The following is a 19,233-nucleotide window of genomic DNA, read 5'->3' on the forward strand; positions in this document are numbered from 1 at the left end:
TTTTCTATTTAATATTATTTTTTAATATAATTTTTATTAAAAAATATATATTTTATTATGATTTAAATTTTTAACTAATTTATTTTTTTAATATATATATATATATTATAATATATTTATATTAAATGGAGATAGGAATGGAACGGAGAATATAATCTCGTCTCTGATCCCATTTATTTAGCGGGAGAATATAACGGCCATTGGGATTAACCCTAACCCGCCAGAAATCAGGCACAGTATGGGCCTATGGCCCAACAACATATTCGGAGGCTGCTTCAACCCACTGACTTTTTATAGCCCAATAGGCCCACGATTCTACAAAGACAAAAATGTGGATGATTAGAACAATAACAAGATAATTTTGACCAAATCAACGGCAAACACAAGGGTGTCTACTTTTACGCCCACCCCATTCAGGTTCAGAGCCACAGCACACAGTCCAAAATAACAGATTTTTGAAAGCTGGTTGGCTCTGCGCCCTTCCCTTTCGAATTTGCTATCTTTTTCTCTTCCATTTTTAGCATACTCCCCTCCCTTATCTCTCAATTTCACCCCCTACAGCACCCATTTTAAACTTGGGTGTGCTTTGGATCATTAGCCTTCTGGGGTTCAACATTCTTTCTATATGAAATTTTCACTTCTCAAGTGGAAATTCATATAAATATATTTTTGATCCGCAAAAGAAGGAAAGCAGGTCGGAGCAGGCATAGTCAGAGAAGCGTACACCCAACACCGCTAAGGCTTCCACAACATGTTTGAAGACGCCGACAGCATTCCTCGAGCCAAATACGGTGGCAACATGGCACATTCCGACCCCAACATTTCGACCACGCTAAGCGTCGAAGACGATGATTTCGCCATGAGAAACAGCAGCGCTTCCGTCGGCAATAACGCCTATTACGACCAGAGTCGTACTAGCGGCGAAGGCTCTCCCATGACAATGTCGCCATGGAATCAGACCTCCATGTTCGCTAAATCCCCCTGGTCTCAAGTGGAAGAAAACAGCGGCCCACAAAATGGCTTGATTGGCTCTCTTGTTCGTGAAGAGGGCCATATCTATTCCTTGGCTGCTGCAGGGGAGCTTCTCTACACTGGCTCCGACAGTAAGAACATTCGAGTTTGGAAGGATTTGAAGGAATATGCCGCTTTTAAATCCAGCAGTGGGTTGGTGAAAGCCATTATAATCTCCGGCGAGAAGATTTTCACCGGACACCAAGACGGCAAAATCCGCGTCTGGAAGGTGTCCCAAAAGAACCCAAGTGATCATAAGCGAGCTGGAACATTGCCAACGCTCAAAGACATTTTCAAAAGCTCAATTAACCCCAACAATTACGTGGAAGGTCGAGGGCGTAGAAGGGCTTTGTGGATCAAGCACTCTGATGCAGTGTCCTGTTTGAGCCTGACAGAGGACAAACTCCTCTTATACTCTGCTTCGTGGGACAGAACTTTAAAGGTTTGGAGAATTTCAGACTCCAAGTGCTTGGAGTCACTGAATGTGCACGACGATGCGGTGAATTCGGTGGTGGCGAGCGTGGAGGGGCTGGTGTTTACCGGCTCGGCGGACGGGACAGTGAAGGTCTGGCAAAGAGAGGCGAAAGGGAAGGCAACAAAGCACACTCTGGTGGAGTCTCTGTTGAAGCAGGAATGTGCAGTGACGGCGCTGGCAATCACGGAAGACGGAACGTTTGTCTACTGTGGGTCATCTAATGGGATGGTGAACTTCTGGGAAAGGAAAGAGAAATTGGCACACGGCGGCATTCTAAAAGCGCATAAGATGACTGTCCTGTGTCTGGTGGCAGCGGGGTGTATGCTGTTCAGTGGCTCCGCCGACAAGACCATATGCGTATGGCGTAGAGATGGGTCAGTCCACACATGTCTGTCGGTGCTATCGGGACACGGTGGGCCGGTGAAGTGCTTGGCAGCAGAAGTGGACGAAGAGTCATCGAAGAATGGGGACAAACAGTGGATGGTGTACAGTGGAAGCTTGGACAAGTCGATTAAGGTGTGGCGCGTGTCCGAGATGGCGGCGGACAGGAATGGTGTAGCGATGATGCAGCAGCAGTTCGGGACAGACACAGACTCAATACCATCAGAAAACAGCTTCACGTCTTCCACCAGAGCAGCCAGCATAGGTAAACGACCGTGAAAGTGATTGTGAAGGAGAATGAGAGTGAATGTTTCCAAGATTTTGAGATGTTTTCAAAGTGTGTACTCACCTTCCTCCTCTTCTGTTGTATATTGTGGAACAGATCTAACACTCCACTTGTATGTCATTACATTCATCATTAAACATTACTAATCATATTTTTTTTACTTCCACCTTCCAACCTTAATTCTATCCCTTACAACTTCATACAAAACTAAGCTTAATTCTTTCAATGTAGATTTTGTTATTCAACTAGTTTTTGTTTTTAATATCACACGTAAACATGAGCAGGTAGGCGTGGAGATAAAACAACTTCGAGTGGAGCTTTTCGAACACTTGTCAATCCAAAACTCTCCTCCATGTCAAGCGGTTCTTCTGACGTCCTACCAATATTAAACCCATGAAGCAAGTTTGCAAGTGTAAGATGCATAACTTGGAGAGCAAATGAGATCCCTGGGCACATCCTTCGTCCATTTCCAAACGGTATCAATTGAGGACTCTGTCCTCTAACATCAACATTCTTTTGAGTCGTTAGAAATCTTTCCGGGCGAAATTCATACGGATCCTCCCAAAAAGATGGGTCCTTTTGAAGCTTTTGAACATGAACTATAAGACGTGTCCCAACTGGTATATGATAACCAGCAACTATGCAATCTTCCATAGATTCATGAGGAACTAAGAGCGGCCCAGCTGGGTACAACCGTAGAGTTTCCTTAACAATAGCTTGTAAATACGGTAGATTTTTCACATCAGACTCTTGTACTTGTCTTTCCCTCCCGACTTGTTCGTCTAATTCAAATTGGGCCTTTTTAAGCGATTCTTCGTTGTTGAGGAGTAACGAAAGTGCCCACGTCATTGTTACCGTCGTAGTGTCGAATCCACCCAATATCATATTCTACATAAATTTGAACCAAAACTTGTTGATTAATAAAATTAATTTGTTTTAGTTACAATACTAAAATAGTTACCAAGCAAGTAGCTTTGACGACTGTGTCACCATCGAAGCTGAAAAGGTTTCCATCTTCATTAACCCTAGAGATCATGACATCCATGAAGTCTTCTTCCTTCATCTCAAGTTTAACACGATCTCTCCTCTGGCGATGCTCCTTGAGGAACTTTTCGAACGCCCCATCGAGTATTTTTGCTGTCTTTTTCATGCGTTTTTGATGTCCTCCGAAGTCCAACCACCACAAAAATGGAAACGAATCCGATGGAACAAACATTCCAAACAATTCAAAGAAATCCCTCAATGCCTTTTGGCAATCTTCACCGTCGTGGCCGTCGAAGGCAGTGGAGAATCGCTTTCCGATCACCATCATGAATATGGTGTTGAGCGTTATGTCAGCGAACAAATTCTTCATTTCCACCACCAATTTTTCGTCTTTTCTTTTGACCCATAATTCATATAGTTTGTTGTTCCATCTTTGAACCTCTGCCGCTCTGATATGTTGGAGCTGCTCGAGTCGGTGGTTTGTGAGGAGCTCAAGAGTGGCTATCTTGCGCGCATGGCGCCAATGTGGAGAGTAAGGGCTCAATCCCATCATGGCATAGTCGTAGCCCAACAGCTTTGAGGCTGCAAGCTTTGGTCGAGAGGCAAAGATTCTGTCTTTTGTAGTAAAAACCTCTTTTGCTATTTCCCAATTGCTCACAATCAAGGCCTTTTTCATACCGAACCGAAATGTAAATATTGGTCCGTATTTATCAGCCAATTTTGAAAGGGTTATGTGAGTTGGCTCTTTTGTACTTAGCAAATGAAGGTGGCCGATCACCGGCCAGGCGCCACCGGACTCCGGTGGGAGTTTCTTCCGATGAGCGGCGGATCTCCGGGATATAGTGAAGAAAGCATAGAAAAAGAAGAGAAGGGCGAAGATTATTCCGGCGAGAGGCAGCTGTTCCATTCCGGTTGCTTTGCGAATTGAGCGGTGGGAAGGGGTGGTTTATATAAGAGACTAGATGGCTCTCCGGACTCCAAAAACAAATTAAGTGGAGATTTTTATATAAATGATTTAATTTTATTTATCGCAATAATTCATCTCGTGATTGTTATCACAAATTAAGTGGTGTTATTGAATCATAAATTAGAAAATCTTTTAAGCTTTTTATATAAAAGTTTTTTGTTTTGGTTTTTTAAGAAAATTAAATAATAATATATAATCATAAAATAATTAATTTCTTTTTCTCCTTTCCAAAATAAGTTTCAGAATTTTTATAATTATAGTAATCACTCATTGATAAACATAGGAAAAAAGAGTCGGAAAGAATTTGAAATATTGAAAACGTATATCTTTGGACTATTTCTAAATGATAACAACAATACACATCAACTTGTGAAAGATCTTTTTCGATTGAAATCAAGAACGGGGTCCACATAATAGAGCTTTTGAAGATTACAAAGTACGTATGGACAAAAATATGCAATTACTAGAAATCGTATAATCTTCCCACGACAATTTTAATTAAAGAAACGGCATATCAACCATATAAATTCTATCTCATGTTATCATAGTTAACGTTAAAAGTACGTAATATCACGTCAGATACAAAATAAGTACGAACGTAGAGATATTTGAGTAAAAAAATAGTGGAAGAATGGAAAGGGAACCACATATTTATGATCATTCAAATAATCTTATCTCTTCGTATCTAGTTTTGATTGGACGATACAATGTTTTATGGATTTTAAAAATGTTTGATTAATCCCCATACTTAAATGGTGTGAAAGTTATTTTATTTATAATCAAATAAATTACAAATACATGAAAAGAATAATAATGAGTTAAATTATATTATTACTTGTTGTCTTTATTGTCTTTATTTATTTATTAACAATATTATTATTATCCTATCATATTAAAAGCTAGTTAAATTATAAATTTATTCTAATAATTTAAAGAAAATTAGGATTTAGATTCTATAATTTTAATGGTTAATATTAGTTCATAATTTTTTTTTATTTAAAAAACCTTATGTCTTGGTACTCACACCAAAAGGGATTCTCCTCCATATTTATCTAGAGACATTCATAAGGGAAAATGAGACGATAATTTTTTATTTATTTTTACGGAAATTGGAGAAAAAGAAATTCGTGCTTGTAATTTTTACGCATTTATCATATTAAAAAAATAGCTATTTTAAAGTTTTTATTTTACAAAAGTATGTTTACTAAAAAAATTATAAGAAATCATAATAATTCAATCAATTTTGTAAGTAAACATATTAAGATCATCTTAAAAATTTAAATTTTAATAGTATGATATATTATTTAATAATTAAAACATCATTAATTTAAATATTACAATTAAAATTTCAAAATTAACTATAATATATATATATATATATATATATATATATATTAACATTCTTGAATGGACCATCATTTAGGAATTTAATTAAATGAGAACGATAATTAAGATTAATATAACAATTATTCCTAACATTATTTTCAATGTATTAATTACACATAAACCAATAGTTCAGGTTCATCACTTAAATCTTTTGAATGCTAATTATTTTCATTATTGATAGTATTATTCAAGAAACATTTGGGAAGGCGTAAGTTGAACTAGATGAACAATCTTGAGTGGATATCAAAGACGGAGACGTGGACTTAAAACCACCTCGAGTGGGTCTTTTCTAATACTCGTCAGACCAGCGCTTTCTTCCATATTCAATAACTCTTTAGATGGCCTATCAATCTCAAATCCATGAAGTAAATTTGCAAGCGTTAAATGCATAATTTGAAGGGCAAATGAGATTCCAGGACACATCCTCCGTCCGTTTCCAAAGGGTATGAACTCAGGACTTTGTCCTCTAACATTGAAATCTCTGTGATTTGTTAAGAATCTCTCTGGTCGAAATTCACAAGGATCTTCCCATACTCGTGGGTCTCTTTGAAGTTTCTGAATGTTTACCATCAAACGTGTCCCCGCCGGAATATGGTAGTCATTAATAGTACAATCCTCTATGGATTCATGAGGGATGCCAAGTGGCCCAGCAGGATACAAACGTAACGTTTCCTTCACAATTGCTTGGAGATATACAAGATTTTTCACGTCTGATTCTTTCACGTGTGTTTCTCTCCCAACTTGTTCATCTAATTCAAGCCGAGCTTTCTCGAGTGCTTCGGGATTGTTGAGTAGTAAAGAAAGAGCCCATATCATCGTAACTGTCGTCGTATCCGAACCTGCCAATATAAGTGCCTACACAAGCTCCAAACAACTTAATTAAACCGTTTATATACTCAGACAAAATAAAATAAATAAACGTACCAAACACGTAGATTTGATAACGGTATTAGCGTCATAGCTCGAAAGTTCATCACAATCCTTAACAGTAGAAAGCATGACATCCATGAAATCATGCTCCGCCGTCTTCGCTTCATCGGAAGCTCTCATTTTCCGACGCTCTTCCACCCATTTATCAAACACGTCATCCAAAACCTCCGCCGTCTTCTTCATGGCCTTCTCATGTCCTCCCAAATCCAACCATTTAAGAAACGGAAATGAATCCGAAGGAACAAACACTCCAAACCATTCAAAGAATTCCCTCAACGCCTTCCGATACTCATCATTACCGCCACCCTCCACGGCCGTCGAGAATCGTTTTCCGACCACTACTCTGAATATGGTATTGAGAGTAATATCACCAAACCACGTCTTCATATCCACCAAAGCTTTCTCCTTTCCATTACCACATAACTCATACAGCTTCTTAATCGCACTTTCAACCTCCGACACCCTAACGTGTTGGAGCTGCTGCAGGCGGTGGTTCGTGAAGAGCTCGAGAGTGGCCATTTTACGAACATGGCGCCAGTGTGAGCCATAAGGGCTCAACCCCATCATGGCGTAGTTATAACCAAGCAGCTTTGAGGCGACAAGCTTTGGTCGAGAGGCAAAGATTCTGTCTTTTGTCGTAAAACATTCCCTGGCTATCTCCCAGCTGCTTACAATCAAGGCTTTGTGCATGCCCAACCTTAATGTAAAGATTGGTCCGTACACATCCGCCATTTTGGCCAACGTTATGTGGGCTGGCTCTGTTGTGCTTAGTAGATGGAGGTGACCGATCACCGGCCATGCTCCGGCGGGTTCCGGTGGGAGTCTCTTTGGATTAGAGCTGAGTCTTTTATATATGTTGAAGAGGGCATAGAGGAAGATGAGAAGGGCGAAGATTCCGGCGACGGCGGCCGATGAGGAGGTGTGGGGAAGTTCCATGAGAGAGAAGTGGGAAATAACGTTTCTATGGGAAGTTGAGCCATTGACTGACAGATTGGTGAGGATAATATTAACCACAATATTCGGTGAATTTAATATTAATGGTATCCAGCTGTTCTAATATTAACTCTTCATTGAATTCTTGTCATCCTTCCTATTAATTATTTTTTGAGTAACAAAAATTATTTAGTTTTATTTTATATAAAATTATAAATATTGTTGAATTTCTATATTTAGAGTTAAGATTTAATGATTTTATTTTACATAAAAGTCAATTTTACACACTTACCTATATAATATAATATACTTGGTGAAATTACCATTACTAGCACACACATTTAAAATGATGATGACAATACGTAACGGGTCAAAGCGAACAATATCTACTAGTAGCGAGCTTGAGCTGTTATAAATGGTATCAGAGTCAGACATCGAACGGTGTGCTAGCATGGAAACCTCTCCCTAGTAGACGTATTTTAATTTAGCCTTCAAACTATGTTTTACGGTTTTATGAAGAATATTTATCAACAATTGATTTTTTCATTAAAAAAAAAAACGAAGGGTAGAAATATATACAAATATTGTTTTAAATTTAATAATTACAGAACTTTTCATATTTAAAATTATAAATGTTCTTAAAAGCCGTGTTCTGTATTTAAAATGATAGATGTTCTTAAAAGCGGTGTTCCTTTTAGAAGTGTGGTAACTAGCAACCGTGCAATCTTTCATTGATTCATGTGGAAATCTAATTAGATTTGGAGAGTTCAAATGGAAGGTTTCATTCACAACGACTTTAAAATACATTAGAATTTTTTATAATATATACGATTCTTTCACATGCCATTGTCTCCCAACTTGTTCATCTAAATCAAGGAAAGTTTGAATGTTGTAGGTCATAAGCATGAGAAGAGCACAAGGATGGCGCAATAATTGCGAAGACCTTTTGATTAGAGCCTACAATGATTTCCTCCACCTATATTGATATTAAGAGGCTTTCTAGGTGTCGTATTAGGATGAAAATAGGTTATGAGTCACATGTGAAGATCATGTTAGGAGACAAACATGTGTATGACCATATACACTAGGAAAATATGAACTAAACCCTATTAAAAAATTCGAAACAGTGCTCATAACTATATGATCAGAGTTATGAGTTGAAACTATGACGAGGTCCGGCCTTAAACACTTGAGATATATAGATGGGTGATATTGATGATAAAAGAGACTTGTAAATAGCTAATTAAGGTACGTTTGAACTATAAGAGATATATATCTCATGAGATGATAAACTTTGAAAAACTGAACTATAAAAACGCGTGACTTGAACATATTTTAATATGAACCGATAACTTTATATTAATTTACTAAACACCACCCCAACAAAAATCTAACTCATCTAATTAAAATATTATAAACTTAATTAAAAAGAAAGATAGATTCATTATTCAATCAACCCAACCAATCTACTAATTCTTTTTTTTTTACTATTTATCATAGAATCATTCATAAACTTCAGTAGAAAGACGTGGAGTTAAGACGATTTTAAGAGGGACTTTTTTAGTGATAGTCAAAGCAGCAATCTCTTCCATATGAAGTGGCTCTTCGGATGGTCGTCCAATTTCAAACTCATGAAGAAGCCTTGCAAACGATAAGTGCAAAACTTGGAGGGCAAAAGTTACTGGAGGGAAAATTCTTCGACCAGAACCAAACGGTATCAGTTGGGGATTTCGTCCTTTAACATCAAAATTCTTTTGAGTGGTCAAGAACCTCTCGGGAAAAAATTCATTAGGATTCTCCCAAACACTTGGATCTCTTTGGAGCCTATAAAGATTCACCCATAGTCGTGTCTTTGCTGGGATGTGATATCCAGCAACGATACAATCTTCGGTAGATTCATGAGGGACCGACAATTGTGCTGCAGGGTACATACGCAAGGTTTCTTTCACAACAGCTTGGAGATATATTAAATTTTTCAGATCGGATTCTCTCACTACCCTGTCTCTCCCAACATGTTGGTCTAATTCCTTTTGAAGCTTCTCGTATGCTTGTTCACGATTGAGGAGTAAAGAAAGAGCCCAAGTCATTTCAGTTGTGGTGGTGTGAAATCCCCCCAATATCAAAGCCTACACGAATTTTAACTAATTGAGTTATTGGGGTTCAAAATTGAACTTACTTTGCAAATTAATAGATTTTTTGCATACCAAACAGGTAGATTTGATGACCGTGTCGGCATCGTAGCCGGAAAATTCTTCATTGTCTATAAAAGACAACATAACATGCATGAAATCCTGCTCTTCCGGCGCCACTTCGCCGGAATTTCTCCTCTCACGATGCTCTGTGAGCCATTTATCAAGCATCTCGTCCATCACCTTTGCCGTTTTCTTCATGGCCTTCTTATGACCTCCAAAGTCGAACCATTTCAGAAACGGAAACAAATCCGACGGAACAAACGCCGTAAACAAATTAAAAAAATCCTCCAACGCGTGCCGATACTCTGCGCCGCCGCTACCTTCAAAAGCAGTGGTGAATCGTTTTCCGACCACCATTCTGAATATGGTATTCAGCGCTATTTCTCCGAACCACGTCTCCATCTCCACCAACGCTTTCTTGCCTCCATCACTTGATTTGCAGAGCTGGTGTAGTTTCTGGATCGAGCTTTGAACCTCTGATCTTGGGATGTGTCGGAGCTTCTCAAGTCGATGGTTGGCAAGGAGTTCAAGCGTGGCTATTTTACGCAAGTGGCTCCAGTGTGATCCGTATGGGCTTAGCCCAAACATTGCATAATCATAGCCGAGTAGCTGTGCGGCGGCAAACTTGGGGCGGGAGGCAAATGCTTTGTCGTTGACAGTAAAGCACTCCCTTGCCACTTCCCAACCGCTCACAATCAAGGTTCGGTGGGCGCCTAATCTTAACATGAAGATTGGTCCATAAACGTCCGCCAATTTTCCCAACGCGGTGTGATGTGGTTCTTTTCCACTTAGTAAAGGGAGGTGGCCGATGACCGGCCAAGCACCGCGGGGTTGGGGCGGTAATCTCTTGCGGTGAGCAGAAAATATGGTGAAGAGTGCATAAAGAAAGAAGAGAAGGGCAAAGATTGCAGGCAGAGCAGTGGTAGGTGAGGATATGTGGGGAAGTTCCATTTTGGGTAGGTTTAGGATTGGTTGCTGTTTGGAGAGGAAGGATAGTGTCGAATGATTTATGGGTTGTAGTGCAATAATAATATGAGATGGAGAAATTCTACAACACATCCATACGTTTTGATGTGCGGTAGGAAAGGAAATTTAGAGTATGTTGTTAGATGCCACACATGAATAAGAGTGATTTAGTTACATATAGTCGTTAAGCTTATAGTTTTAAAACGTGTCTAGTCAGAAGAGGGTTTCCACCCTCTTATAATAAATGTTTCGCCCCTCTCTCCAATCGAGGTGAGATCTCACACTCCACCTCTTTAGAGGCCAGCGTTCTCGTTGGCGCATTGATCGGTGTTCCCTCTTCAATCCATGTGGGATCTCACATTTCATCTCCCTTGGAGGCTAGCGTCCTCGCTGACACATTGCCCGTGTCTAACTCTGATACTATTTGTAACGGCTCAAGCCCACCACTAGCAGATATTATTTGTTTTTACCTGTATTGTCGTCAACCTCACAGTTTAAAAACACATCTACTGAAGAGAGGTTTTCACACCCTCCATGTGGGATCTCACGTAGAATAATTAAGAAAAACTTAAAATAATCGAAATTTACTACCTATACCAATAATATATATATATTCGCTCCAATCATATCAATTCCAAATAATAATAATAATAATAATTTCCCGAATGTCATCTTAGTTGAACAATCCAAATTAATCCACACAAAATTATTCCAAATAGGTTAGGTATAAGGTCAGGCCGGCATTAATTTATGTTAGGTATAACATTATTGATTTGATTTTTATTTTCTTAGAGAATAAAATTAGGAAATTACTTAATTAATTAATGATTTTTTCCCTTTAATTTACCAGGGTTGTTGCAACCGCGGAGTATTCCGGCGTGGAAATGAGAGGAAATAAGTATGAATTTCATCTCGATACTACCGAAAGCTCGACGAGACTTCAACGTCATCTGGGCCATTGAAGACAATTGACCAAAGCAGCCCACTCTATTCCAGATAAAGCCACTTATTGAGTGGACCAATGGGCCCAGTTACACGTCAAGGAAGTGGTCCGTTTGCATGGCATACCAGTGTCCATTGTGTCTGATAGGGATGCAAGTTTACTTATGACTCCTGGAAAGGGTTACAGAAGGAAGGCGTTGGAAACACAACTCAAGTTCAGTACTGCATTCCATCCTCAGACAGATAGACAAACCGGAAGACTTAATCAAACCCTATAAGATATGTTCAGGGCGTGTGTTATAGACTTCGCAGGTTGAGCATCTGGCCCTTATGGAATTTGCCTACAACAATAGTTATCAGGCAACTATTCAGATGACACCATTCGAAGCTCTATATGGGCGGAGGTGTAGAACTCCTATATTCTGGGAGGAGGTAGGCAAGAAACAGTTGTTGGGGCTGGAGTTGGTACAGACTACTAACGCAACAGTACAGAAAATCAGACAGAGGATACTCTCTGCACAAAGTCAGCAAAAGAGTTATGCAGACTCTCGTTTTATCAGGCAACTATTAAGAGTTTAAAAATCGTGAGGTTGATGGCGATATGTAAGGGACCAAAGTAGACAATGTCAGCGTGGAAACTTCTCCCTAGTAGACGTATTTTAATTTAGCCATCAATCTATGTTTTACGGTTTTATGAAGAATATTTATCAACAATTGATTTTTTCATTAAAAAAAAAATGAAGGGTAGAAATATATACAAATATTGTTTTAAATTTAATAATTACGGAACTTTTCATATTTAAAATGATAGATGTTCTTAAGAGCCGTGTTCCTGCAGAAGTGTGATACCTAGCAACCGTGCAATCTTTCCTTGATTCATGTGGAAATCCGATTAGATTTGGAGGGTTCAAATAGAAGGTTTCATTCACGACTTAAAAATCTATTAGATTTTTTATATATATACGATTCTTTCACATGTCATTGTCTCCCAACTTGCTCATCTAAATCAAAGAAAGTTTGAATGTTGTAAGTCCATAAGCATGAGAAGAGGACAAGGATGGTGCCTTTTGCATAATAATTGCAAAGACCGATGAAGCTTCTGATTAGAGTTCACAACGGTTATCACTTGCGTGAAGTCATGTATAAACTTGAATTTAATTTGTATGTCTTCCAATTACCCCACCTATATTGATAATAAGAAGCTTGCTAGGTGTCGTATTAGGATGAAAATAGGTTATGAGCTACATGTGCGGACCACGAGGAGTGAGACAAGCAATTATGATCATGCATTAGGAAAGCATAAACTAAACCCTACTAGAAAATCATTCACAAACTTCATAAGAAAGACGTGGAGTTAAGACGACTTTAAGAGGGACTTTTTTAGTGATATTCAAAGCAGCAGTCTCTTCCATGTTGAGTGGCTCTTCAGATGGTCGTCTAATTTCAAACTCATGAAGAAGTCTTGCAAACGACAAGTGCAAAACTTGGAGGGCGAAAATCATTGCAGGGCAAATTCTTCGACCAGAACCAAATGGTATCAGTTGGGGATTTTGTCCTTTAACATCAAAATTCTTTTGAGTTGTCAAAAACCTCTCCGGACAAAATTGGTCAGGATTCTCCCAAACATTTGGATCTCTTTGAAGCTTATAAAGATTCACCCACAGTCGTGTCTTTGCTGGGATATGATATCCAGCAATTGTACAATCTTCAGTGGATTCATGAGGGACCGACAGCTGTGCTGCAGGGTACATACGCAACGTTTCCTTCACAACCGCTTGGAGATAAATCAAATTTTTCAGATCCGATTCTTTCACTACCCTGTCTCTTCCAACATGTTGGTCTAATTCCTTTTGAACCTTCTCGTATGCTTCTTCACGATTGAGGAGTAAAGAAAGAGCCCAAATCATTTCAGTTGTGGTGGTGTGAAATCCCCCCAATATCAGAGCCTACACAAATTTCAACTAATTTAGTCACTGGGGTTCAAAATTGAACTTACTTCTTGAATTAATGGATTTTTTGCATACCAAACAGGTAGATTTGATGACCGTGTCGGCATCGTAGCCGGAAAATTCTTCATTGTCTATAAAAGACAACATAACGTGCATGAAATCCTGCTCTTCCGGCGCCACTTCGCCGGAATTTCTCCTCTCACGATGCTCTGTGAGCCATTTATCAAGCATCTCGTCCAGCACCTTTGCCGTTTTCTTCATGGCCTTCTTATGACCTCCAAAGTCGAACCATTTTAGGAACGGAAACAAATCTGACGGAACAAAAGCTGTAAACAAACTAAAAAAATCCTCCAACGCGTGCCGATACTCTGCGCCGCCGCTACCTTCAAAAGTAGTGGTGAATCGTTTTCCGACCACCATCCTGAATATGGTATTCAGCGCTATTTCTCCGAACCACGTCTCCATCTCCACCAACGCTTTCTTGCCTCCATCACTTGATTTGCAGAGCTGGTGTAGTTTCTGGATCGAGCTTTGAACCTCTGATCTTGGGATGTGTCGGAGCTTCTCAAGTCGATGGTTGGCAAGGAGTTCAAGCGTGGCTATTTTACGCAAGTGGCTCCAGTGTGATCCGTATGGGCTTAGCCCAAACATTGCATAATCATAGCCGAGTAGCTGTGCGGCGGCAAACTTGGGGCGGGAGGCAAAGGCTTTGTCGTTGACAGTAAAGCACTCCCTTGCCACTTCCCAACCGCTCACAATCAAGGTTCTGTTGGCGCCTAATGTTAACATGAAGATTGGTCCATAAGCGTCGGCTAATTTTCCCAACGTGGTGTGATTTGGTTCTTGTCCACTTAGTAAAGGGAGGTGGCCAATAACCGGCCAAGCACCGCGGGGTTGGGGCGGTAATCTCTTGCGATGAGCGGAAAATAGGGTGAAGAGAGCATAAAGAAAGCAGAGAAGGGCAAAGATTAGAGGCAGAGCAGTGGTCGGTGAGGCTATGTGGGGAAGTTCCATTTTGGGGAGGTTAGGATTGGTTGCCGTTCGGAGACGAAGGATAGTATGGAATGACTTATGGGTTGAAGTGCAATAATAATTTGAGAAGGAGAAATTTTCCCGAGGCTTTTTAACAATTTGCCCATCATCCTTCACAAGATAAGATTCTTGCCTTAAAATAATCCCAAGATATCCATACGTTTTGACGTGTGGTAGGCAAGAATAGTATCCTAGTATTTCGTAAGATGTGGTTCACAACCAACCAAAGTGGTGAACACATGAATTGATAACCCTTCGAATAAGAGCCATCCACCGAATAGAGTGTAACAGATATTTTTTCGTTTAGATTGGTTACCTATAGCCGTTAAGCATACGGTTTTAAAACATGTCCACTAAAAAGAGGGGTTTCCACTCTCTTATAATAAATGTTTCACTCATCTCTCCAATCGATGTGATATCTCACAATCCACCTCTTTGGAGACCAACGACTTCGCTAGCACACCGATCGGTGTTCCCTCTCCAATCCATGTGGGATCCCACTGTTAGACGAACACGACTCTCCACAATGGTATGATATTGTCCACTTTGAGCATAAGTGCTCATGGTTTTGCTTTGGGCTTCCCCAAAAGGCCTCATACCAATGGAGTTAGCATTCCTCACTTATAAACCCATGATCATTCCCTAAATTAGTCGATGTGGGACTTCCATCATCCAACACCTCCCCTCGAACAAAGTGCGCCTCCCCTTAATCGAGGCTCGACTCCTTTGGAGTCTTAGTCATTTTTGACTGCCTTCGAGGAGGGGCTTGACTCCTTTTCTTTAGGAGTTCTTTGTTCGATATTTGAGGATTTGAGGATTTACCAATTTATTGGCACGACTAAGTTTAGGGCATGGCTCTGATACCATGTTAGATTGAATGGCACGATTAAGTTTAGGGCATGGCTCTGATACCATGTTAGACGAACACGACTCTCCACAATGGTATGATATTGTCCACTTTGAGCATAAGTGCTCATGGTTTTGCTTTGGGCTTCCCCAAAAGGCCTCATACCAATGGAGTTAGCATTCCTCACTTATAAACCCATGATCATTCCCTAAATTAGTCGATGTGGGACTTCCATCATCCAACACCCACAATCCATCTCCTTGGAGGCTAGCGTCCCGTGATACTATTTGTAATGGCTCAAGCCCACTACTAACATATGTTTCAACCTGTTATGTATAATCATCAACCTCACAGTTTAATAATCATCAATCACAGTTTATATATTTGTAGGCTATATTTACAATTATATCCCTTCTCGTTTTAAAAAATTATGTAGGTTATTTTCATAATTATTTTTTGTCATGGTTTTAATTAATTCAGATTTTAGTTGTTATTTAAAAAAAAAAAATTGTAGAGTTTATATTCCAAAAGGTTATTTGTTAATAAATTAAAACTGAATTAACTATATTTCAAAATTAATTAAGAAAATGAAGTTTTGTGTGTGATTAAGTGGAATAATTATTAGATCCACTAAGGTCAGTTCCATCGATAATATCAATTCCATATGATAAAATAAATAAATAAATAAATAATTTTGGGAGCTGGGTGTTGTCGCATTCACAACCAATTAATCTACACAAAATTATTCCAAATAGGTTAGGTATAAGTTCAATCGTGGCATTAATTTACGTTAGGTATGATATTATTGATTTTATTTTTATTTTTTTTTTAGAGAATGAAATCACGAAACTACTTAATTAATTAATGATTCGATATCATGTTTTCAATAGTTATTAAAACATATTATTGATACTATATTTAATAGTTAGTATTATATAACAAAATCCTAAAAATAAAAATATATTTATTTAATTAAATTTTGTTTATACAAAAGATTATTATAAATTGGAAAAGAAAAATATATGGTCTTCTATCATTTATTATCTTCATTACTCTGTATTTAGCGAAAGTCGTCGCCATTTGACTTGGTCCTCTCCCAAACGGTTGCCTCTGCACGCAAGGGGAAATAATTATTATTAAATAATTAATTTTTTAATAAAAAAATAATAAATGTTTACCACACCATTTATATTTTAATGATAAAACTAGCGAAATTTCAAGACGATAATAATAATAATAATAAAGTTGTACTCACGTCCAATGCCTTTTTCTAAGCTCTAGGAAGTTTAGACCTAATTTTATAGTTATATGAGCTTTTGAGAAGTTTTCGAAGTTTCAGAGTGGTTCGCTTACATGCCACATGCTCTATCAAAGCCTAAAAGTCATTCCCTAGGTTCTAGGGTTTTGGATCCTCTAGAGGGCGAATCTTGTCTTGGAGTGAACCAATCTTTTTGTGCTCATACTTAGTAAGCTTGTATTGCCACAACAATAAGCGACCGGTACTCTGGGTTTGAGGTGCAACCTCATAGAATCTGTTAGGACAGTATGACATCTAGTAAGTCTGAACATCATTTATAGTGACCCTTCCACAAGGCCATATAGGCACTCTGAATCTAGGGAGAGTTCTACGCCCCCTCTTCCAAAGAAGTCCTGTTCAGGAAACCTCCGCCCATTTCCACTAGATAAGACATCTTGGTTGCCTCAATGTGCTACACTATTATTCTTAGGCCTAGCTCGACGATACTACTCTTGTACTTCTACCACTAGGTTGGACGCTACTAGTACTAAAGACACGCTGGTAGGGATAGGAGGCGGAGGCTCTAATGACACCATTCACACTATTATTACTAACCCTATTAAACCTTGTTAATCGTCTCTACTGTGGATGTTTACTAGGTTTTTCGGGGTGTCTGGATGATGTAAATCTCACCTCTCGTTTCCAAGACATTCTCCCTGACGACACAACACGTATTCTTGTTAGGCGTCAAACTCATGACTCAGATCTTACATTACTTTATGCTACTAATTAAGGTTAAAATAGTGTGTGGTTGATACTTTTATATTAATTTACCAAACAACACAACTTTTTAATCAAACTAGAATAAACTCCATAAGAATATTAAATTTCAAAGTGGCTGTTGAGCAACATTTTTATGCAATTAAAATATACAACCAAATTATAAATTATTTTTTCGAGATTTATCACACAATCATTCATGAAGCTTAGTAGAAAGACGCGGAGCTAAGACAACTTGAAGAGGGATTTTCTTAGTGACGTTCAATGCAGCAATTTCTTCCATATCGAGTGGCTCTTTGGATGGTCGTCCAATTTCAAACTCATGAACAAGCCTCGCAAGCGACAAATGCAAAAGTTGGAGGGAAAACGTCGCCCCAGGGCAAATTCTTCGACCAGCACCAAATGGTATAAGTTGGGGATTTCGTCCTTTAACATCAAAATTCTTTTGAGTTGTCAAGAACCTCTCAGGACAAAATTCATTAGGATTCTCCCAAACACTCGGATCTCTGTGAAGCTTATAAAGATTCACCCATAGCCGTGTCTTGGCTGGGATGTGATACCCAGCAACAGTACAATCTTCCATAGATTCACGAGGGACCGACAGCGGTCCTGCAGGATACATACGCAATGTTTCTTTCACAACAGCTTGAAGATATATCAAATTTTTCACATCCGATTCACTCACTGCCCTGTCTCTCCCAACATGTTGGTCTAATTCCTTTTGAAGCTTCTCGTATGCTTGTTCACGATTGAGGAGTAAGGAAAGAGCCCAAATCATGTCGGTTGTGTTGGTGTGAAATCCCCCCAATATCATAGCCTACAAAAAATTTCAACTAATTTAGTTATTGGGGTTCAAAATTGAGCTTACTTCTTGAATTAATGGATTTTTTGCATACCAAACAGGTAGATTTTATGACCGTGTCGGCATCGTAGCCGGGAAATTCTTCATTGTCTATAAAAGACAACATAACGTGCATGAAATCCTGCTCTTCCGGCGCCACTTCGCCGGAATTTCTCCTCTCACGATGCTCTGTGAGCCATTTATCAAGCATCTCGTCCATCACCTTTGCCGTTTTCTTCATGGCCTTCTTATGACCTCCAAAGTCGAACCATTTCAGAAACGGAAACAAATCCGACGGAACAAACGCCGTAAACAAATTAAAAAAATCCTCCAACGCGTGCCGATACTCTGCTCCGCCGCTACCTTCAAAAGCAACGGTGAATCGTTTTCCGACCACCATCCTGAATATGGTATTCAGCGCTACTTCTCCAAACCACGTCTCCATCTCCATCAACGCTTTATTACCTCCATTATTTAATTTGCAAAACTGATGTAATTTCTCGATCGAGATTTGAACCTCTGATCTTAGAATGTGTTGAAGCTTCTCGAGTCGATGGTTGGCGAGGAGTTCAAGCGTGGCTATCTTACGCAAATGGCTCCAGTTTGAACCGTATGGGCTTAGCGCAAACATGGCATAATCATAGCCAAGTAGCTGTGCGGCGGCAAACTTGGGGCGGGAGGCAAATGCTTTGTCGTTGACAGTAAAGCACTCCCTTGCCACTTCCCAACCGCTCACAATCAAGGTTCGGTGGGCGCCTAATCTTAACATGAAGATTGGTCCATAAACGTCCGCCAATTTTCCCAACGCGGTGTGATGTGGTTCTTTTCCACTTAGTAAAGGGAGGTGGCCGATGACCGGCCAAGCACCGCGGGGTTGGGGCGGTAGTCTCTTGCGGTGAGCAGAAAATATAGTGAAGAGTGCATAAAGAAAGAAGAGAAGGGCAAAGATTCCAGGCAGAGCAGTGGTCGGTGAGGATATGTGGGGAAGTTCCATTCTTCCTAGGTTACGGTTGGTTGCTGTTTGGAGATGAAGGATCCTTGTAATGATATATGGGTTGTTATGCGACAATAATTGAGACAGAGAAATTTTCTTA

General features: G+C 39.3%; 6 protein-coding genes across 6 annotated transcripts; 1 reads left to right on the plus strand and 5 right to left on the minus strand.

The window, feature by feature from the left end:
* The first annotated feature begins 210 nt into the window (after nucleotides 1-210).
* On the plus strand, nucleotides 211-2,319 carry LOC111789025 (protein JINGUBANG). The gene has a single exon (XM_023669634.2). It carries the CDS (start codon nucleotides 752-754, stop codon nucleotides 2,144-2,146), a length of 1,395 nt encoding a protein of 464 aa, XP_023525402.2. The 5' UTR covers nucleotides 211-751; the 3' UTR covers nucleotides 2,147-2,319.
* LOC111789024 (cytochrome P450 CYP82D47-like) lies at nucleotides 2,253-4,117 on the minus strand. The gene is made up of 2 exons (XM_087121731.1): nucleotides 3,115-4,117; nucleotides 2,253-3,041 (listed from the first exon to the last, which is right to left on the minus strand). The coding sequence occupies exons 1-2, from the start codon at nucleotides 4,042-4,044 to the stop codon at nucleotides 2,418-2,420; spliced, it is 1,554 nt and encodes a 517-aa protein (XP_086977857.1). The 5' UTR covers nucleotides 4,045-4,117; the 3' UTR covers nucleotides 2,253-2,417.
* A 1,511-nt stretch (nucleotides 4,118-5,628) lies between these two features.
* LOC111787666 (cytochrome P450 CYP82D47) lies at nucleotides 5,629-7,410 on the minus strand. The gene is made up of 2 exons (XM_023667684.2): nucleotides 6,415-7,410; nucleotides 5,629-6,345 (listed from the first exon to the last, which is right to left on the minus strand). The coding sequence occupies exons 1-2, from the start codon at nucleotides 7,354-7,356 to the stop codon at nucleotides 5,734-5,736; spliced, it is 1,554 nt and encodes a 517-aa protein (XP_023523452.2). The 5' UTR covers nucleotides 7,357-7,410; the 3' UTR covers nucleotides 5,629-5,733.
* A 1,387-nt stretch (nucleotides 7,411-8,797) lies between these two features.
* On the minus strand, nucleotides 8,798-10,511 carry LOC111789321 (cytochrome P450 CYP82D47-like). The gene is made up of 2 exons (XM_087121143.1): nucleotides 9,558-10,511; nucleotides 8,798-9,479 (listed from the first exon to the last, which is right to left on the minus strand). The coding sequence occupies exons 1-2, from the start codon at nucleotides 10,494-10,496 to the stop codon at nucleotides 8,856-8,858; spliced, it is 1,563 nt and encodes a 520-aa protein (XP_086977269.1). The 5' UTR covers nucleotides 10,497-10,511; the 3' UTR covers nucleotides 8,798-8,855.
* A 2,130-nt stretch (nucleotides 10,512-12,641) lies between these two features.
* On the minus strand, nucleotides 12,642-14,543 carry LOC147793349 (cytochrome P450 CYP82D47-like). The gene is made up of 2 exons (XM_087121799.1): nucleotides 13,478-14,543; nucleotides 12,642-13,399 (listed from the first exon to the last, which is right to left on the minus strand). Exons 1-2 carry the CDS (start codon nucleotides 14,414-14,416, stop codon nucleotides 12,776-12,778), a joined length of 1,563 nt encoding a protein of 520 aa, XP_086977925.1. The 5' UTR covers nucleotides 14,417-14,543; the 3' UTR covers nucleotides 12,642-12,775.
* Nucleotides 14,544-17,430: 2,887 nt separating this feature from the next.
* Nucleotides 17,431-19,182, minus strand: LOC111789320 (cytochrome P450 CYP82D47-like). Its single transcript, XM_023670046.2, has 2 exons — nucleotides 18,195-19,182; nucleotides 17,431-18,115 (listed from the first exon to the last, which is right to left on the minus strand). The coding sequence occupies exons 1-2, from the start codon at nucleotides 19,131-19,133 to the stop codon at nucleotides 17,492-17,494; spliced, it is 1,563 nt and encodes a 520-aa protein (XP_023525814.2). The 5' UTR covers nucleotides 19,134-19,182; the 3' UTR covers nucleotides 17,431-17,491.
* Between the last annotated feature and the right edge of the window lie 51 nt (nucleotides 19,183-19,233).

Source organism: Cucurbita pepo, chromosome 2, assembly GCF_057944985.1.
Source record: "Cucurbita pepo subsp. pepo isolate OVF chromosome 2, ASM5794498v1, whole genome shotgun sequence".
NCBI lineage: Eukaryota > Viridiplantae > Streptophyta > Magnoliopsida > Cucurbitales > Cucurbitaceae > Cucurbita > Cucurbita pepo.

Bases quoted from the DNA above. Each gene is read 5' to 3' on its own strand.
- LOC147793349 (XM_087121799.1), bottom strand. From the start codon at position 14,416: ATGGAACTTCCCCACATAGCCTCACCGACCACTGCTCTGCCTCTAATC. The intron at 13,400-13,477 runs GTATGCAAAAAA...AAATTTGTGTAG, and splicing joins TCATCAAATCTACCTGTTTG to GCTCTGATATTGGGGGGATT.
- LOC111789321 (XM_087121143.1), bottom strand. From the start codon at position 10,496: ATGGAACTTCCCCACATATCCTCACCTACCACTGCTCTGCCTGCAATC. The intron at 9,480-9,557 runs GTATGCAAAAAA...AAATTCGTGTAG, and splicing joins TCATCAAATCTACCTGTTTG to GCTTTGATATTGGGGGGATT.
- LOC111789025 (XM_023669634.2), top strand. From the start codon at position 752: ATGTTTGAAGACGCCGACAGCATTCCTCGAGCCAAATACGGTGGCAAC.
- LOC111789320 (XM_023670046.2), bottom strand. From the start codon at position 19,133: ATGGAACTTCCCCACATATCCTCACCGACCACTGCTCTGCCTGGAATC. The intron at 18,116-18,194 runs GTATGCAAAAAA...AATTTTTTGTAG, and splicing joins TCATAAAATCTACCTGTTTG to GCTATGATATTGGGGGGATT.
- LOC111789024 (XM_087121731.1), bottom strand. From the start codon at position 4,044: ATGGAACAGCTGCCTCTCGCCGGAATAATCTTCGCCCTTCTCTTCTTT. The intron at 3,042-3,114 runs GTAACTATTTTA...AAATTTATGTAG, and splicing joins TCGTCAAAGCTACTTGCTTG to AATATGATATTGGGTGGATT.
- LOC111787666 (XM_023667684.2), bottom strand. From the start codon at position 7,356: ATGGAACTTCCCCACACCTCCTCATCGGCCGCCGTCGCCGGAATCTTC. The intron at 6,346-6,414 runs GTACGTTTATTT...GAGCTTGTGTAG, and splicing joins TTATCAAATCTACGTGTTTG to GCACTTATATTGGCAGGTTC.